Genomic DNA, 18,855 nt, shown 5'->3' with positions numbered 1-18,855 from the left:
AATTTTCCCTTCCTTGTCATCAGCAGCAGATGAATCCATTACGAATGGGATGTATCAAAGCAATCCCTAGATAGGGCGGGAACAAGCCACACCATGCGCAAGCACTTGAGCTCCAAAAGGCGCATCCCTGCGCAAGCACTTGTGCTCCAAAAAGCGCATCCCTGCGCAAGCACTTGTGCTCCAAAAAGCGCATCCCTCCTGGCAGCCACATTCAGCCTGTAATGACGGGCAAAAGAAAGCTTAGAAGCCCAAGTAGCTGCACTACATATCTCTTGAAGAGAGAGTGCTCCCGTCTCAGCCCAAGAGGAAGAAATCGCTCTTGTGGAATGTGCCTTAAAGGCGTCAGGCGGAGGCCGGCCAGATAGCAGATATGTAGAAAAAATGGCTTCCTTAAGCCAATGGGCTATAGTGGCTTTAGACGCTGGAGACCCTCTGCGAGGACCTGACAACAATACAAAAAGGTGATCAGAGGTCCTGAAAGCATTAGACATCTGCAGATACTGCAACAGAGCCCTGCGCACATCCAGAAGGTGCAACTGCCCATAAGATTCTGGAAACTCCTCCCTAGTAACGGAGGGCAGATAAATAGGCTGGTTTAGGTGAAACGCTGAAACCACCTTAGGCAGGAAGGAAGGCAACGTACGTACCGTTACTCCGGACTCTGAGAACTGCAGAAATGGGTCTCGACAGGACAGCGCCTGGAGCTCAGATACCCGTCTCACCGATGTAATGGCCACCAAAAAGACTGTCTTTAGAGTCACATCCTTCTCCGAAGCTCGCCTCAGCGGCTCGAAGGGAGAACACTGAAGAGCCTTTAATACTAGCCCCAGGTTCCAAGCCAGACAAGGGGCCCGCACAGGAGGCCGGAGCTGAAGCACCCCTCTAAGAAACCGTGCAATGTCCGGATGCGCAGCCAGGGAGAGGCCAGCGACCTTCCCCCAAAAACATGCCAAGGCTGCCACTTGAACAGGCAGGGAATTATAGGCCAAGCCTTTTTGTATATCATCCTGCAAAAAGTCAAGTATCGGTGAGACAGGAGCCCGCATGGGTGTGATTGCTTTAGAAACACACCAAGCCTCAAACTGGCGCCAGATCGGAGCATAGGCAACGGAAGAGGAACGCTTGCGGGCCTGCAAGAGAGTGGAGATGACCTTGTTAGAACAGCCCTTGTCTCTCAATTGTGCCCTCTCAATAGCCATGCCGTAAGACCAAAGCAGCAGGTATCCTTCATGGTCAAGGGACCCTGCGTCAACAGGTTCGGTACCAGAGACAAAGAAAGGAAAGCCTCCACCAGCATCCGCCGGAGGTCCACATACCATGGCCGCCTGGGCCAATCCGGGGCAATGAGGATCACTACTCCTTGATGCAGCCGAATTCGCAGGAGGAGTCGCCCTATTAAGGGCAAAGGAGGGAACACATACAGGAGGCCCGGGGGCCAGGGTTGAGCCAAGGCATCCAACCCCGCCGAGCGAGGATCTCTCCGTCTGCTGAAAAAGGACGGGACTTTGGCATTTGTGCTTGAGGCCATAAGATCCGCTACGGGCGTTCCCCAATTGGCACAGATCTGAAGGAATACTTCGTCTGTCAGTTCCCACTCCGCAGGGTCGATTTGATACCTGCTTAGAAAATCGGCTTGCACGTTGCTCTGACCTGCTATGTGAGCTGCTGACAGAAGCTGCAGATGTAGCTCGGCCCAGTGGCATATCTGATCGGCCTCTGCGACCAGTGTTGACACTGAGTGCCGCCTTGTCGATTTATGTAGGCCACTGCTGTCGTGTTGTCTGACAGAACTCTGACAGCCAGTCCCTCCAGAGTCATGTGAAAGGCCAGAAGAGCCTGGAATATCGCTCTCAGTTCCAAGCGATCGATGGACCACCCCGTTTCCTCGGGTGTCCATAGACCCTGGGCATAGCTTCCCTGACAATGTGCTCCCCAGCCCTTCAGGCTGGCATCCGTTACCACCAGGCACCAATCGGGAAGCGCCAGCGGCATTCCTCGCCGCAGCATGCTGTCTGAGAGAGACCACTCCAAACTGAGTCGGGCCGCAGGGAGCCATGTGAGTCTGCGTTGATAATCCTGGGACATAGGAGACCATTGTTGAAGCAGGGCAATCTGCAGAGGTCTCATATACGCTCTCGCCCATGACACCACTTCCAAGGTGGCCATCATTGACCCCAACAGCTGGACAAAGTCCCAAGCTCGCGGGTGAGGCATCCTCAGGACAGATGGACCTGATTCTGAAGCTTGCACCGCCTTTGGTAGGGTAGAAAGACAAACCCCGAGGCCGTGTCAAACCGGACCCCCAAATATTGTAGAGATTGAGAGGGGGTCAGGTAACTTTTTGGTATAGTGACGACCCAGCCCAGAGACTGCAGTACTGAGACCACTCTGGCTGTTACATGACGACTCTCTTCTGCAGAGTCCGCTCTGATGAGCCAGTCGTCGAGGTACGGGTGAACCTGGATACCCTCTCGCCTGAGAAAAGCAGCTACTACCTCCATTACCTTGGAAAAGGTTCGTGGAGCTGTGGCGAGGCCAAAAGGCAAGGCCCGAAACTGGAAATGATTTCCCAACACCGCAAACAGGAGGAACTGTTGGTGCGGGGGCCATATAGGAATGTGCAAGTAAGCTTCTTTTAGGTCCAGAGACGTGAGGAATTCTCCTGGCTGTACCGCCGCAATGATGGAGCGCAGGGTTTCCATGTGAAAATGCCGCACTCTTAGTGACTCGTTGACTTTAAGTCGAGCATGGGCCGAAAAGACCCGCCTTTTCGCAGCACCACAAAATAAATGGAGTAACGACCTCAGCTGTGTTCGGCGGGAGGCACAGGGATCACCGCTCCAAGGTGCAACAAGACTTGTAAGGTCTCCTCTACCGCCACCCGTTTGATGGCAGTACCGCATCGGGACTCCACAAACACGTCTCTCATCGGGGCACCAAATTCCAATCGGTAACCTTCTCTGATCAGGTCCAGGATCCACTGATCTGAGGTAATCTTGGTCCACTCCTCGAGAAAGAGGGAAAGGCGTCCTCCTACAGCTCTAAAAGGAGGAGTGGACCGGCGTCCCATTATTGTGGAGGACGGCCTGAACTCCAGGCCTTGAGCCTGCTGCTGCGCAGCGTTTGTCCGAGCATAAGGAGTTCCTCTGCTGAAAGCGGGCACGTTGAGTAAACCCAGCAGAGCGCCCCGGGCAATACCTTCTAGCTTCACAGAAGCGAGGTCTAGAGGAGGAGGGAACCACTTGAGCCTTGGAAGAAGGCCGCGGCCTATCCTCAGGTAACCGCTGGGGTTTAGCATCCCCCAGGTCTTTAACAATCTTCTCCAACTCCTCTCCAAATAACAGAAGGCCCCGAAAGGGCAACTTCACCAGCCTTTGCTTAGAGGCCATGTCAGCCGCCCAATGCCGTAGCCATAGAAGGCAGCGGGCGGACACCGCCACAGACATCTGTTTAGCCGCAGCTCTGACCAGATCATAGAGGGTGTCAGCTAAAAAAGACAAGGCCGACTCCATGCGCGGTGCAACGTCAGCGAGGGACTCCGCACCATCCACGGGCTGTTCCACTGCCTGTTATAACCATGAGAGGCAGGCTCGAGCAACATAAGAACTGCAAACAGACGCCCTTAAGGCTAGGCCCAAAATTTCAAAGGACCGTTTTAGCGCTGATTCCAGCCGCAGGTCCTGAATGTCCTTCAGGGCGACCCCTCCCTCTACTGGGAGGGTGGTCTTTTTTGTCACCGCCGTGACTAAGGCATCCACTTTAGGCATCCCAAAACGGGCCAAGTGCTCTTTACTCAGAGGGTAAAGATGCCCTGGCCACTTTCAAGGAACATCACGCGCCATGCTCGGGCCGGCTCTACCGTCTGAAAAGCACGCCTTACAGAGCTCCGCTGCAGATTTGCACTTGCCACAAATGGAACAGAGCTTTACTTTCTCAGCAGCCATCACCGAAAGCGGTGGAAATTCAAAATGGCGGATTTGCGCCAAAATCGTCCCGAACGTGGGCCCTCCCTGGAGGAGCTACCAAATGCTCTTACCTAACCAGACCGAGTCTCCGAGCTCCGGTCACGCTGCGCAATCAGAAGAAAACCTCTTTTCTGGGATCTGCTACCCGGAAATGGCAACCGCCATTACGGCAAATGTAAGCCATATTGAGCCTACAAATTGGTGGGAAAATATGGGATACAAATGCTACAAATAATAATAATAATAATAATTCAAGATCGATAACAACTGTGGCAAGGACCAACGAGGCTGACACAGTGTTAGCAGGATGTCATCCGCAAACGCCAGAGCTTTAACTGTGAGATGCAGCAGTTGTACACTCGACATCAAACTTGCTTGGGATAATGTGGGATATAAATGTCACAAATAAATAAATAAATAAGAAGCCCATTTTATTCCTATGGGCTTCCTAGCATTTAGCTCACACTAAATCCGTTAGTGCACCTTAGTAAAATATCCCCTTTGAGTAATAACTTTTTCTATCATGCATTTTAAATTATTATTCAAAGTTAATTATATTGTTATTTAGTAAAATTATGTAAAATTTTGCTGAATATTCAAAAAACGTTTTGCACCAAATTCCCTCAGGAACTTTTATGTTTTCTAAGGTAACTAGCATATGATGGTGCCATGAGATACTTGTATAGCTGTTTATCCTGCTTATTGATGGAGGATATGATAAAAATATAATATACGAACTTCGAAGCTGAAATCCTAATGTGAATATGTTATCTTTCATGCTATGATGTAGATATGTTCATACAAAACCAACACTATGTCTTTAGAATGGAGGAAAAGACCTCATAAGTCTGAGCACAGCAGCAAATATTGCATTTCAATGCCGGCATAAGGCAGACTCCGGTAATATCATTGGTCTAAAAACCTCCGTGAGTTTTCAATCTTATGAGGTCTTTTCCTCCATTCTAAAGACATAGTGTTGTTTTGTATGAACATATCTACATCACGGCATGAAAGATAACATATTCTGTAGATAATGTTAAAAGCTGTAAATAGCTGACGTAGTGGAGAGCTGCAGATTGTGGGAGCAGACAATCAGAGACCAGCATGACCAATGAGTCATAAGAGACATGTGAGAACAGAGAAAGGATGTTGAGCAGGTGAGCGGGTGTAACAGATGGGTAAGGTGTGAGAAGCCCGGAAAGAATGTAACTGACAGCTGCAGAAAAGAGCAAAAGGGCTAAGTAATGTGGGAATAATGCTGACGTACGTACGTGATGATGTGCTAACCATTGTGTGAAGATGTATATAAATGATACTGTGAAAGCTGAAAGCTAAGCAAAAAGGTTACAAGCTTTAGATTTGACTCTTGTAAGTATGTTGGTTTTGCTTCCTGTATAATGTTCTTATACAGCCTCTGTCCAAGGGAGGACAGTTGAAAAAAAATAAAAGTTTTTTTTTATTCTTTCTTGCTGAATATTGTGAATGTGATTTGTATAACCTAAGAGAATAAGGAGGTTTTAAACAATTCACGTTAGGATTTCAGCTTCATATATTATAATTTCAATTATTTTTGCTGAAAATTTGTCATATTTAGTTTGAATAAGGAATATGATAAAAAGACAACTGACCTGTCAGTACTAAAATAATAAAATAAAATTAGTGTTTAAATGTCCATTACATACCATCCTTTTTTTCTCTTTCTTCAGTGAGTCGTTTTTGAGCAAGTTGCTCATACTCATCTTTGTCCCACTTCCGGCGGAAGTCCATGTTTTTAGTCTGCAAAGAAAAGAATATATGAGGGTATTCAGCACGAAGAACAAACTGAAAAACCCAACCACAAAAAACAGCAGTGACACAGCTGAAAGCAGCATCACACCTGAACTTCCACTCATCTCTAAGATTTCATGTTTCTTTTATTCTTATTATACTGCCCATTAGAAAACTTTCCGAGTAGTTTCCACATATATCTACTAAACAATTACAATTCAGAAAATACAGTATATAAAAAAAGTCCGTGTTAGATCCAATGGTTAGGCATCCAAGACCAAGCACCTCCTATGCACAGGCATAGGGATCAATGCAGGCTAATCAACTTCATATGAATGCATCCTTAAACAAGTTCTTTAAACCTGATCTAAACTTCAGTAATAAACCCTCCAAATGCAAGCGAGGAGAAAACGCATTCCATAGAAAAGGACCTGTTAAATATACGTGTCCGAACAGTATCTAGGCACTTATGATGAAATGAGGGGATTGTGACTCAGTTTTCCTGCAGACCTAAGTACTCTTGAAGGGACAAAGGCAGGGGTGACCCTATGAGACCGTCTCAAGTGGCTCTACAAGGGTGCAGCATCTCGCCACCAGCCAGCACTCTGTCACACTCCTCTTCCTGCCTATTTCCTTCTCTCCCCTTCTATTCGCTACCACCACGCACCCCACTCCCAGACTGGCACCTCCCTTTTCCTTCCTCCCTCCCTCTTCCCCTACCTTTAATTTGTGTCAACAGTTGCTGGGAGGTGACAGTGATTCACAAGCACTGTCCTGCTGCTGGCCCGACATTCTCTACTTTGGTGGCCCACCCTACTTCCTGTTTTCACTGGGGCGGGCCAGCGGTAGGTCACCGCCTGTGAATTGCTGCCGCCGCCCAGCAACTTTTGAAACAAATTAGACTCGGGGGAAGAGGGCTGAGGGAGGAAGAGGGGAGATGCTGGCCTGCTCAGTAGCAGTAGGGGAAGGAGAAGAATGGTGAGAGAGAGTGTGTGAGAGATGTTAGGCTCTGGGTACTAGAAAGAAGGGAGGGAGAAATGTCAGACTTGGGGGGAGAGAGGTGGAAGGGAGAGAGATGTTGGACTTAGAGAGGGAATGGGGGAAGGGTGAGAAGATTAAAGTTGAGATTGGGGTAATGGATGGGAGGTAGCAGGAAAGGGAGAGATGGACTTGGGGGAGGGCAGAGAAGGTAGAAGGGGGAAAGGAAGCTTGGAGGAGCAGGGATACATAGAGAAGGGAGTGCAGAAATGGACTCAGTACAGAGTGGAATGGGGCAAATGGGGATAAGGGATGATGGACTTGAGGGGCAGAAGGGGGAGAGAGAGAGATGTCAGATGGGGTAAGAAGGGAGAGAATGAGATGGCAGGGGGTGGAAGGGTTACAAGGGCGGGGTAAGGGATAATGAGGGGGGTGCTAAGAATGGTGGATCCATGTGGGAGAAGCCATGGGAAGGATGTCAAGATGATGAATGAGCAGAGGATAGTGAGTACAGAGGATATAACGTGGTAAAGGTGAGCAGATGAAAGATAAAAGGGAATAGGAAGATGGGAAGTGTGACAGCTAGGGGAAGAGAGAATGAGATAGATGATAAGTAGATGAAAAGTGAAAAGGAATAGAGCAAGAGGGTGAAATTTGAGTGGGCAGAGGCAGAAAAGAAAAAACGGAGCGAGCTTAAACAGAAAGATTGATGTGTCAGAGACAGGTATATTGAGGGAAGGAGGCGAGAGGAGGAAAGAACAAATGGACAGCGGTCACTGGAAACAGACAGGAAAGCAGAAAAAAGAAACTGGGACCAATCTGATGGAAAAATAAGACCCAGACACACAAACGTAGAAAAATGGGTTTTATTTTTAATTTAAAAACTGGAATATGTTAGCTTTGGGAAATGTGCATCGCAGATGTTTATGTATTATGTTCAGTACAAAAGGAAATGTAATTGTTTCTTCAATGTTGTTTTGTTTTACTTGAATAGATGTTTTTGTGTTTTAGGGTCCAGTGTAATATTTGTACTGCTGCCCTCCCAGATTATGTGACATAAGGAAAGAAACAAGCAGCTGCATCAGACCAGTTCCTCCTCCTCTGCTGGCCTGAGCTCAACTGCTTATTTGAACTGCATGATTCAAATAATCAGTGGGCCTAGGCTGGTAGAGGAAACGGTCTAATGTACAGCTGCTTGCTTCTTATGCCACATAATCTGGGAGAAAGATATGGTAAGGTGGGGGGACAAGGAGAGAAAGAATACAGAAAGGTAGGTGTTGGGGGCTAAGAGGAGAGAAAGAACTAGGAACCTGGGGAAGGGTAGGGGTTCAAGCCAAGACGGGGTGAGAAAGAAATGGAGAGGGCAGAGCCTGAAGATATCTGCGCATATCCAGCAGATAGCCAAGACCTGTCGCTTCTTCCTCTTTAACATCAGCAAAATTCGCCCCTTCCTCTCTAAACACACCACCCGAACTCTCGTCCACGCTCTCATTACCTCTCGCCTTGACTACTGCAACTTACTCCTCACCGGCCTCCCACTTAGCCACCTATCCCCCCTTCAATCTGTTCAGAACTCTGCTGCACGTCTTATATTCTGCCAGAACCGACATACTATAGCACAGAAACAGTATTAGTCACCCTTATGACCAAATTCAAACAAATAATTGCAGCTGGCAACAATATACTCCTCCTACAATTTGATATGTCAAGCGCCTTCGACATGGTTGACCATGGAATCCTACTACACATACTTGAATACTTTGGCATAGGAGGCAATGTCCTGAACTGGTTCAAGGGGTTCCTAACCCTACGTTCGTATCAAGTCACATCAAATTCAACCACGTCCAAGGCATGGACACCTGAATGTGGAGTCCCACAAGGATCACCTCTCTCACCAACTATATTCAACCTAATGATGATCCCTTTAGCAAAACTCCTATCAAACCATAACCTCAACCCATATATATACGCCGATGATGTGACAATATACATCCCATTCAAACAAGACACCAAAGAAATCTCCAACGAAATCAAAGTCTACACATCATGAACACATGGGCAGATGCATTCCGCCTGAAATTAAACACAGAAAAAACCCAATGCCTGATACTCACCTCCCAATACAACACAAATGAATTCAACGCGATAAACACACCAAACCTAAACCTCCCAGTCTCAGAAACGCTAAAAATCCTTGGAGTCACTATCGACCGCCACCTAACACTCGAAACCCACGCAAACAACACAACCAAGAAGATGTTCTACTGCATGTGGAAATTGAAAAGGATAAGACCATTCTTCCCAAGATTCGTCTTCCGCAGCCTAGTGCAATCCCTCGTCCTCAGCCATCTGGATTACTGCAACTCACTATACGTGGGCTGCAAAGAGCAAATACTGAGGAAACTTCAAACAGCCCAGAACACAGCAGCCAGGCTCATCTTCGGAAAACCAACATATGAAAGGGCAAAACCACTACGGGAGAAACTACATTGGCTTCCACTTAAGGAACGCGTTACTTTTAAAGTTTGCACACTAGTCCATAAGATCATTTACGGCGAAGCCCCAGCGTACATGTCTGATTTAATAGACCTACCACCCAGAAACGCTAAAAGATCATCCCGAACACACCTCAACCTCCACTTCCCCACTTGCAAGGGCCTGAAATACAAGACGCTACATGCGTCAACCTTTTCCCACATGAGCATGCAGTCTTGGAATACACTACCGCGCAACCTAAGAGTAATTAACGAACAAGCTTCCTTCCGTAAACTACTGAAGACTTACCTGTTTGAACAAACTTACGGAAAGAGCCAAAACACATAGAGTCCATACTCACTGTTCATCAATGCAACATACATCCACTTCTGATCCCTCATCCCGTAATCCAGTCAATCATACACTTATTCACGGAACTATGTACACCATATGTCCTTGTGTCTAACACTGCCCTTTAGCTTCCCATTGTCTCCTTCCAATGTTTCTATGTTGATGTCCCATTGTTATATTCCTAATGATATTCGAATGTCTCGCACAACTCTGCACAATGTAATCCATAACCAAGTTGTAACAAATGTATTTCTATTATTCATATCTTATTGTAAGCCACACTGAGCCCGCGAAAAGGTGGGAAAATGTGGGATACAAATGCAATAAATAAATAAATAAATACTCATATCACTTCACTGGCTTCCCATCAGATACCGCATTCAGTTAAAGCTTCTCCTTCTAACCTACAAATGCACTCAGTCTGCTGCCCCTCACTACCTCTCTACCCTCATCTCCCCTTACGTTCCCGCCCGAAACCTCCGTTCACAAGACAAATCCCTCCTCTCATTACCCTTCTCCAACACCGCCAACTCCAGGCTCCGCTCATTCTGCCTCGCCTCACCCTATGCTTGGAACAACCTTCCCGAGCCCTTACGCCAAGCCCCCTCCCTGCCCATCAAGTCTTTGCTTAAAGCCCACCTCTTCAATGCTGTGTTCGGCACCTAACTCTTACCTTTCAGGAAATCCAGACTGCCCCAATTTGACTGCCCCTATCTGACTGACTGTTCACGTGTCCTTTAGATTGTAAGTTCTTTGAGCAGGGACTGTCCTTCTATGTTAAATTGTACAGCGCTGCATAACCCTAGTAGCGCTTTAGAAATGTTAAATAGTAGTAGTAGTAAGATTATTACTGTGGAAGGAAGAAGTTTGGGGAGTGGTCAGGCCTTATGACTGGATAAATTCTGCAAAAAAAAAAAAAAAAAAAATTACAAATAATGCAGAATTTTTAAATACTGCACGCAGACTCCCTTATTTACTAAGGTGTGCTAGGGCTGGTGGTGCGCTACTGTCGACACAGCCCATTCACTTTGAATGAGCAGTGTCAGCTTTGCCACGTGGCTTTGTAAACAGGGAAGAGAATTTCTCAAATGTTTTATGCAGAAATTTTCATCTTGCACTGAATCCTCCCAGGAGTAATATGTACAGTTCTTGCTGTCTGTATCAAAGCATTGGTGCTAATGTTCTATAACTTGTTTGCTAACACTCCTGTTTACCAAACGGCTGCCGTGTGGAAATGCCAACACAGCCCAAAATGAATGGGCTGTGTCAGCGCTAGCTCGGCTTACTAAGCAGGGAGGAAAATGTATATTGTTTGAATTTTCTTCAGGTTTTGTATTCATTCACAATGGGTGGATGGGGGGGGGGGGGGGGGGCACATGGGCCCTGGCCTGGCAGCAAATGCATCTGCATTTCAACTTCTTTGGGGTTCTGCTGCATCTACTCTGTGTTTTTTGTTTTCTATTTCATTTTATGTCTACATATTTGTTTCTAGTTTGCAGTCTTATTATTATTACTAATTTTCACTAAGTGATGGCCTTTGTTTTCCTTGTATAAAACAGATGAGAGATTCAGTTGATATATAGATTCCATATAGGAATCTGAAGCACTATCTTTTCCAGCTGGAAAAGAGCCCCTGAACCTCCTCTCCTTAATAAGACACTCCCCCACCCCGATCCCCCAGCTAGGCTGTGGCAACCGCCAGCAGGAGAGCTCAACCCTGATAGAATGGACATTTTTCTTTTGGGTGTGGTTCAATGCATCAGGCTGTTTGGCTTTATGTGCATATAATATATCTCTCTATATAAAACGCACCTCCAACGTTCGAATGAAGCCTCTGTTAGCCAAAAGTGAAGGGGGTGAGATCGCATTGTGTCTGCCCCGCCCACGCGTCAAACGTGATGACGTCGAGGGCGGAGCAATGACACTCAACCAATCGCAACGCTCGGCAGCGAAGCGTCAGGGAAGGAGGCGGTGCTCTCAACGTCTAGCCTTCCCTGTGTTCCGCCTTCTTCTGACGTCAAGGATGACGTCAAAAGAAGGCGGAACACAGCGAAGGGAAACCTAGACGTCGGGAGCACCGCCTCCTTCCCTGACGCTTCGCTGCCGGAACCGCCACGGAGGTAAATTTAAAAACAAGAAAAAAAAAAAAAAAACATGTTGGGGGGAGCGAAGAGGGTGGCCACAAAAGAAAAACAATGGGACCGGGAGGGCAAGGGGAGAAACGACAGCATGGATGCGAGGGGGGGGGGGGGGAGAAGAGGGCGGCCCAGGCTGGGACATGGGAGAGAGAGGAGCATGGATGCAAGGGGGGTCATGGAAGGGAGACAGGGGACTTGCTGGAAAAGGATGAATGGAGGCGGCAGGGGACAGAGGAGCATGGATGGGCATGGATTGGGAGGGCAGGGCTCAGGGAGAGAGGGCAATTGCTGGAAAGGGATGAATGGAGGGGGCAGGGGACAGAGGAGCATGGATGGGCATGGATTGGGAGGGCAGGACTCAGGGAGAGAGGGAAATTGCTGGATAGGGATGAATAGAGGGGACAGATGGGCATGGATGGATATGGATTGCAGGGCAGGCCTCAGGGAGACAGGGCAATTGCTGGATAGGGAAAAATGGAGGGGCCAGGTGACAGATGACCATGGATGGGCATGGATTGGAAGGGCAGGACTCAGGGAGACGGGAATTGCTGAATAGGGATGAATGGAGGGGACAGATGGGCATGGATGGATATGGATTGCAGAGCAGGCCTCAGCCAGAGAGGGGAAATGCTGGATAGGGAAAAATGGAGGGGCCAGGTGACAGATGAGCATGGATGGGCATGGATTGGAAGGGCAGGACTCAGGGAGAGGGGAATTGCTGGATAGGGAGAATGGAGGGCACAGATGGGGCATGGATGCATATGGATTGCAGGGCAGGCCTCAGGCAGAGAGGGGAATTGCTGGATACGGATGAATGGAGGGGCCAGGTGAAAGAGGAGCATGGATTGGAAGGGCAGGACTCAGGGAGAGGGGAATTGCTGGATAGGGATGAATGGAGGGGACAGATGGCCATGGATGGATATGGATTGCAGGGCAGGCCTCAGGCAGAGAGGGGAAATGCTGGATAGGGAAAAATGGAGGGGCCAGGTGACAAAGGAACATGGATGGGCATGGATTGGAAGGGCAGGACTCAGGGAGAGGGGAATTGCTGGATAGGGATGAATGGAGGGCACAGATGGGCATGGATGCATATGGATTGCAGGGCAGGCCTCAGGCAGAGAGGGGAATTGCTGGATACGGATGAATGGAGGGGCCAGGTGAAAGAGGAGCATGGATTGGAAGGGCAGGACTCAGGGAGAGGGGAATTGCTGGATAGGGATGAATGGAGGGGACAGATGGCCATGGATGGATATGGATTGCAGGGCAGGCCTCAGGCAGAGAGGGGAAATGCTGGATAGGGAAAAATGGAGGGGCCAGGTGACAAAGGAACATGGATGGGCATGGATTGGAAGGGCAGGACTCAGGGAGAGGGGAATTGCTGGATAGGGATGAATGGAGGGGACAGATGGCCATGGATGCATATGGATTGCAGGGCAGGCCTCAGGGAGACAGCGGAATTGCTGGATAGGGATGAATGGAGGGGCCAGGTGACAGAGGAGCATGGATTGGACTCACACTTTCACTCTCAAACACTCACTCTCACATACACTCTCCCAAACATACACACTCCGAGGAAAACCTTGCTAGCGCCCGTTTCATTTGTGTCAGAAACGGGCCTTTTTTACTAGTTAATATATGTATTTTAACGATTTTATAATAACCTTAATTGCTAAACTGTTTTCTACAACTCCCAACCCCCTTACTCCCTGATTGCAGTTCTGAGGCAGAGCTGGGGGCGTTGGGGGCATATCTCAACCTTCGCTTCGGACAGCAGATTGCCTTGGGCCACCCTTGGACAAAGGGGATCAATAGTCGCAACAAATAAAGTGATTCTCATTTGAATTTAATTCTATGTTTGAATAACGCTGTGACATGATCAAGTTTTCTTGATCCTATCAGGAGTTTCACAGCTCAATTTTGCACAAGTTATAACTGTCGTATATCTGAGGCTCCGAGACGCTCTAAAAAGCGAGTTACAGTAATCAAAATAACTAATGAATGGAGAAGAACTCTTAGTAAATAAGTGTGACAGAATACAATAACCGAAGCTTAGAGGAACAGCACTGCACTATGTAAGAAATAAGATGTTGAAAATTCATTTCTCTATCTACTCTATCTCTCAGAATCTTTACAGATTGTACAATTATTGGAAGGGCAAACCCCGCTAATTTAAGAGGAATGACAGGAATGGGGGAATCTTTCCGTGACAGTAGTAGGACTCCGGATGTGTCTGGATTTAATCTTAATCTATGTTTGAGCCAGTCTGCGTCTTAGCTAGCATTTCATCAGCCAAATGGAAGGATTAAACCAAAGATCTCTGCATGTAACAGTCAAATCCTTTTGGGTGCATTATTGGTGGAGCCAGAATACCATAACTTGAAGACAGTTTCTGATTCCATAAAATGCATTGGTTATCAAGGGTCTCTACAGAAAAGAGCTCATTTAAAAGCAATAGCTCTTGAGCTAAGTTTTCCTCTGTCACATTGTGTAGGTCTCTCTCTATATAGAAGTATTTGTACAAGAGTTATCATCTGGGACCAAACAATCAATTCAAACAGTAACTAGTGAATGGTCTATCCAAGGTAGGGAAATAGTGTCCTGGGTGTCATCTAAATGAATGCTAAGGTCTCCAATTACAAATAGGGTGTTTGGAAGCCAAGCAATGAAAGCTAATGAACTGCAGCAATCATGTGGATGAATAAATAACATGATGGGGGAATAAATAACATGATGGGGGAATAATAGAGCAGCAGAAAATCTATTGAAGTATTTGAGCCCAATCTGAAGGCAAGAGTTTCGAGTTTGGGTTGCAGCAGGGGGAGAACCATAACTACAAACCTATTGCATTTTCATAACTTTGCTTCAGATTGTGTGTAGGCATAATACAACTAAATTAGTAATAATCACCAACCCTAACAGAATGTACACCTGTGTTAACATCAAACCATTCAAGCTACATGGCAATGATTTATGTCATCCGATCCCTTCTAAATTACTTATCACTGGTCATTAGCAAGTGCTACCTGCATCAGGTCCCATTTTATACCTATGGGCCTTATGGCAATTGGTGCACACTAACCTTTAGTAAAATGACCCCCTCAGTGTATGATTTGAACAAATCTTATCCGTTACTTCTAAGGTTTTCTCACCATTCTAAAAGCAGCTGTGATAAGGATGCGGCTAGAACACCTAGCCTCATCTACTATTGTAAATAAACAGGAAAATACAAATACAAAGGATGCCAGCAACTTATCAAACATATAAATGACAAGTGACAGACTCACCCGCAAATGCGCAGTAGAGACTTCCCTCTCTGTCCCACCCTCACGTCAAGGCGTGATGATGTCAGAGGGCGGAAGAACAAATGGCTAGAAATGTAAGGAGGGGCGACAAAAATTTCTTCAGGTATATTAGTGAAAGAAGAATAACTAAAAAGGGAATTGTGAGACTAAAAGATACAGCGAACCGCTATGTAGATAATGATGAAGAAAAAGCCAATTTGCTAAATAGATACTTTTGTTCTGTTTTCACTGAAGAAAATCCTGGAGAAGGACCGCGAGGGACTGGCAAAAGTACACCTGAGAATGGAATGGATATAGCACCGTTCACGGAAGAGAGTGTGTATCAACAACTTGGAAAGCTAAAGGTGGACAAAGCCATGGGACCGGACGGGATCCACCCCAGAATATTGAGGGAGCTCAGAGAGGTTCTGGCAGGTCCTCTTAAAGATTTGTTTAATAAATCCTTGGAGACGGGAGAGGTTCCGAGGGACTGGAGAACGGCGGAGGTGGTACCTCTTCACAAAAGTGGTGATAGGGAAGAAGCTGGAAACTACAGGCCGGTAAGCCTCACTTCGGTTATTGGAAAAGTAATGGAAGCCATGCTGAAGGAAAGGTTAGTGAATTTCCTAGAAGCCAACAAGTTGCAAGATCCGAGACAACATGGTTTTACCAGAGGGAAATCGTGCCAAACGAATCTCATTGAATTCTTTGATTGGGTAACTGGAGAATTGAATCAGCGACGTGCTATAGACGTAATCTACTTAGATTTTAGCAAAGCTTTTGACACGGTTCCCCACAGGAGGCTCTTAAATAAACTCGATGGGCTGAAGATAGGTCCCAAAGTGGTGAACTGGATTAGGAACTGGTTGACGGACAGATGACAGAGGGTGGTGGTAAATGGAGTTCGCTCGGAGGAGGGAAAGTTGAGTAGTGGAGTGCCTCAGGGATCGGTGATGGGCCGATTCTGTTCAATATATTTGTGAGTGACATTGCCGAAGGGTTAGAAGGTAAAGTTTGCCTATTTGCGGATCATACTAAGATTTGCAACAGAGTGGACACCCGGGAGGGAGTGGAAAGCATGAAAAGGGATCTGAGGAAGCTAGAAGAATGGTCTAAGGTTTGGCAATTAAAATTCAATGCGAAGAAATGCAAAGTGATGCATTTAGGGAGTAGAAACCCACGAGAGACTTATGTGTTAGGCGGTGAGAGTCTGATAGGTACTGAGGGGGAGAGGGATCTTGGGGTGATACCTATCCGAGGATCTGAAGGCGACGAAACAGTGTGACAAGGCGGTGGCCGTAATGAGAAGGTTGCTAGGCTGTATAGAGAGAGGTGTGATCAGCAGAAGAAAGGAAGTGTTGATGCCGCTGTACAAGTCGTTGGTGAGGCCCCACCTGGAGTATTGTGTTCAGTTTTGGAGGCCGTACCTTGCGAAGGATGTTAAAAAAATGGAAGCGTGCAAAGAAAAGCTACGAGAATGGTATGGGATTTGCGTTACAAGACGTATGAGGAGAGACTTGCTGAACTAAACACGTATACTCTGGAGGAAAGGAGAAACAGTGGTGATATGAAACAGACATTCAAATATTTGAAAGGTATTAATCCGCAAAACAATATTTTCCGGAGATGGGAAGGCGGTAGAACGAGAGGACATGAAATGAGATTGAAGGGGAGCAGACTCAAAAAAGATGTCAGGAAGTATTTTTTCACGGAGGGTGGTGGATGCTTGGAATGCCCTCCCGCGGGAGGTGGTGGAGATGAAAACGGTAACGGAATTCAAACATGCGTGGGATATGCATAAAGGAATCCTGTGCAGTAGGAATGGATCCTCAGAAGCTTAGCCAAAATTGGGTGGCGGAGCAGGTGGGGGAAGAGAGATTGGTGGTTGGGAGGCGAGGATAGTGGAGGGCAGACTTATACGGTCTGTGCCAGAGCCGGTGATGGGAGGCGGGACTGGTGGTTGGGAGGCGGGAAATACTGCTGGGCAGACTTGTACGGTCTGTGCCCTGAAAAAGGCAGGTACAAATCAAGGTAAGGTATACACATATGAGTTTATCTTGTTGGGCAGACTGGATGGACCATGCAGGTCTTTTTCTGCCGTCATCTACTATGTTACTATGTAACAGAGAGGGAAACGGATGCTGCCGGCCTGCTGCTGCCGCTGGAGAGCCTGGAGACGAAAGAAAGGAACATCGCCGGCGCACCAACCTCTACCCTCCCCCCCATCCCCAACTTTCACACGGAGGTGAGAGGCGCTCTCATGTCAGTGCAGGGGGCCCGGCACGGAGGGGGGAGGGAGTAGCGGCGAGGAGCAGAGCGATCTGCTGCTGCCTGCAGCGCTTTCACACGGAGGTGAGAGGCGCTCTCATGTCAGTGCAGGGGGCCCGGCACGGAGGGGGGCGGGAGTAGCGGCGAGGAGGGTAGCTGGACATGGGGGGGGGCAGGAGGGAGAGGAGAGTTGCTGGACATGGGGACAGAGAAGGGCAGAGAGGAGGGTTGCTGGACATGGGGGGAGGGCAAAAGAGAGAGCAGGGTGGGGGGAGGCCAAGGGAAAGAGGAGGGTTGCTGGATATGGGGGGAAGGCAGGGGAGAGAGCAAGGTAGGTGGACGGGGGGGGGGGGGGGGGAGGCCAAGGGAAAGAGGAGGGTTGCTGGATATGGGGGGACAGCAGAGGAGAGAGGATGGTCGGTGGATGGGGTGAGGCCAGGGGAGACAGGAGGGCTGCTGGACATGGGGGAGGGAGAGCAGGGGAGAGCGCAGGGTTGCTGGACATGGATCGATGGAGGGTTGCTGGACATGGGGGAGGGCAGGGGAGAGAGGAGGGTTGCTGGACATGGGGGGAGGGCAGGGGAGAGAGGAGAGTTGCTGGATATGGGGGGAGGGCAGGGGAGAGAGGATGGTTGGTGGACAGGGGGGGGGGGAGAGGCCAGGGGATACAGGAGGGCTGCTGGACATGGGGGGAGGGAAGGGGAGAGAGGAGGTTTGCTGGACATGGAGGTGAAAATTACAAATCTCGCCCATTTTAACGGGCTTAACGGCTAGTGCTTTCATAAAGTGCATCCAACTTAGGGTTACCATACGTCCGGATTTCCCCGGACATGTCCTCTTTTTGAGGGCATGTCCGGGGCGTCCGGCGGATTTTGCCCCCGCCCACGTTTGTCCGGATTTCTGGACAAACGTGGGCGCGGGTAGGCGCGTGCGTGCGGTGGGCGTGTGGGCGGGCGATCGGCGCGTGGTCTCCCGTCCCCTCCCCTTCCTTACCATGTTCCCTGGTGGTCTAGTGACGTCTTCGGGGCAGGAAAGAGCCCCCTCTTTTCTGCCCGGAGCGCTGCCTCCCCTGTCTATCATCCTTCTCGGTCTGGCTGGGGATTCAAAATGGCCGCCGAGAGTTGAACTCTCGCGAGGCCACTTCAACTCTCGGTGGCCATTTTGAATCTCCAGCCAGACCGAGGAGGATGCAGCAGGCAAGGGCAGGCAGCGCTCCGGGCAGGAAAGAGGGGGCTCTTTCCTGCCCCGAAGAGAAGACGCTACTAGACCACCAGGGCTAGACAGTAAGTGAGGGGGGGGTATGTGATGGGGGGGAGGGGACTATGTGACGGGGGGGGGGGGGGGAATAGGGGCGGAACCTGGACCTGAAGGGGGTGTGGCAGGGGCGGGGCATGAGGCGGGGCGGGGTAGGGGGCGTGACATGTGTCCTCTTTTTCAGAGGACACAAAATGGTAACCCTAATCCAATTTACAAGTCCAACATCAACAAAACTAAGTTATGATCTATCACGACCCTCTCCTTATACACAAGGCCACAATTCTTACCCAACTTTGATCTACTAAATTTACCTCATTCCATGGGTGACCTAATTTTTTTAAACACCTTGAATATTCAGCATTAACACTGCAAGCC

At 48.3% G+C, this 18,855-nt stretch overlaps 1 protein-coding gene across 2 annotated transcripts in view; it reads right to left on the bottom strand.

Moving 5' to 3' along the window:
• Positions 1–18,855, bottom strand: part of ZMAT2 (zinc finger matrin-type 2) — a 52,634-nt gene that overhangs the window by 33,147 nt on the left and 632 nt on the right. For both annotated transcript variants that reach the window (XM_030212685.1, XM_030212686.1), the window contains exon 2: positions 5,648–5,741. In XM_030212685.1, coding sequence (XP_030068545.1) covers positions 5,648–5,741 — 94 coding nt within the window. The remainder of the gene's footprint in view (positions 1–5,647; positions 5,742–18,855) is intronic.

The sequence above is a fragment of the Microcaecilia unicolor genome, chromosome 8, assembly GCF_901765095.1.
Source record: "Microcaecilia unicolor chromosome 8, aMicUni1.1, whole genome shotgun sequence".
NCBI lineage: Eukaryota > Metazoa > Chordata > Amphibia > Gymnophiona > Siphonopidae > Microcaecilia > Microcaecilia unicolor.
The sequence above is the reverse complement of the archived record's forward strand: the minus strand, read 5'-3'. Positions and strand labels throughout refer to the sequence as shown.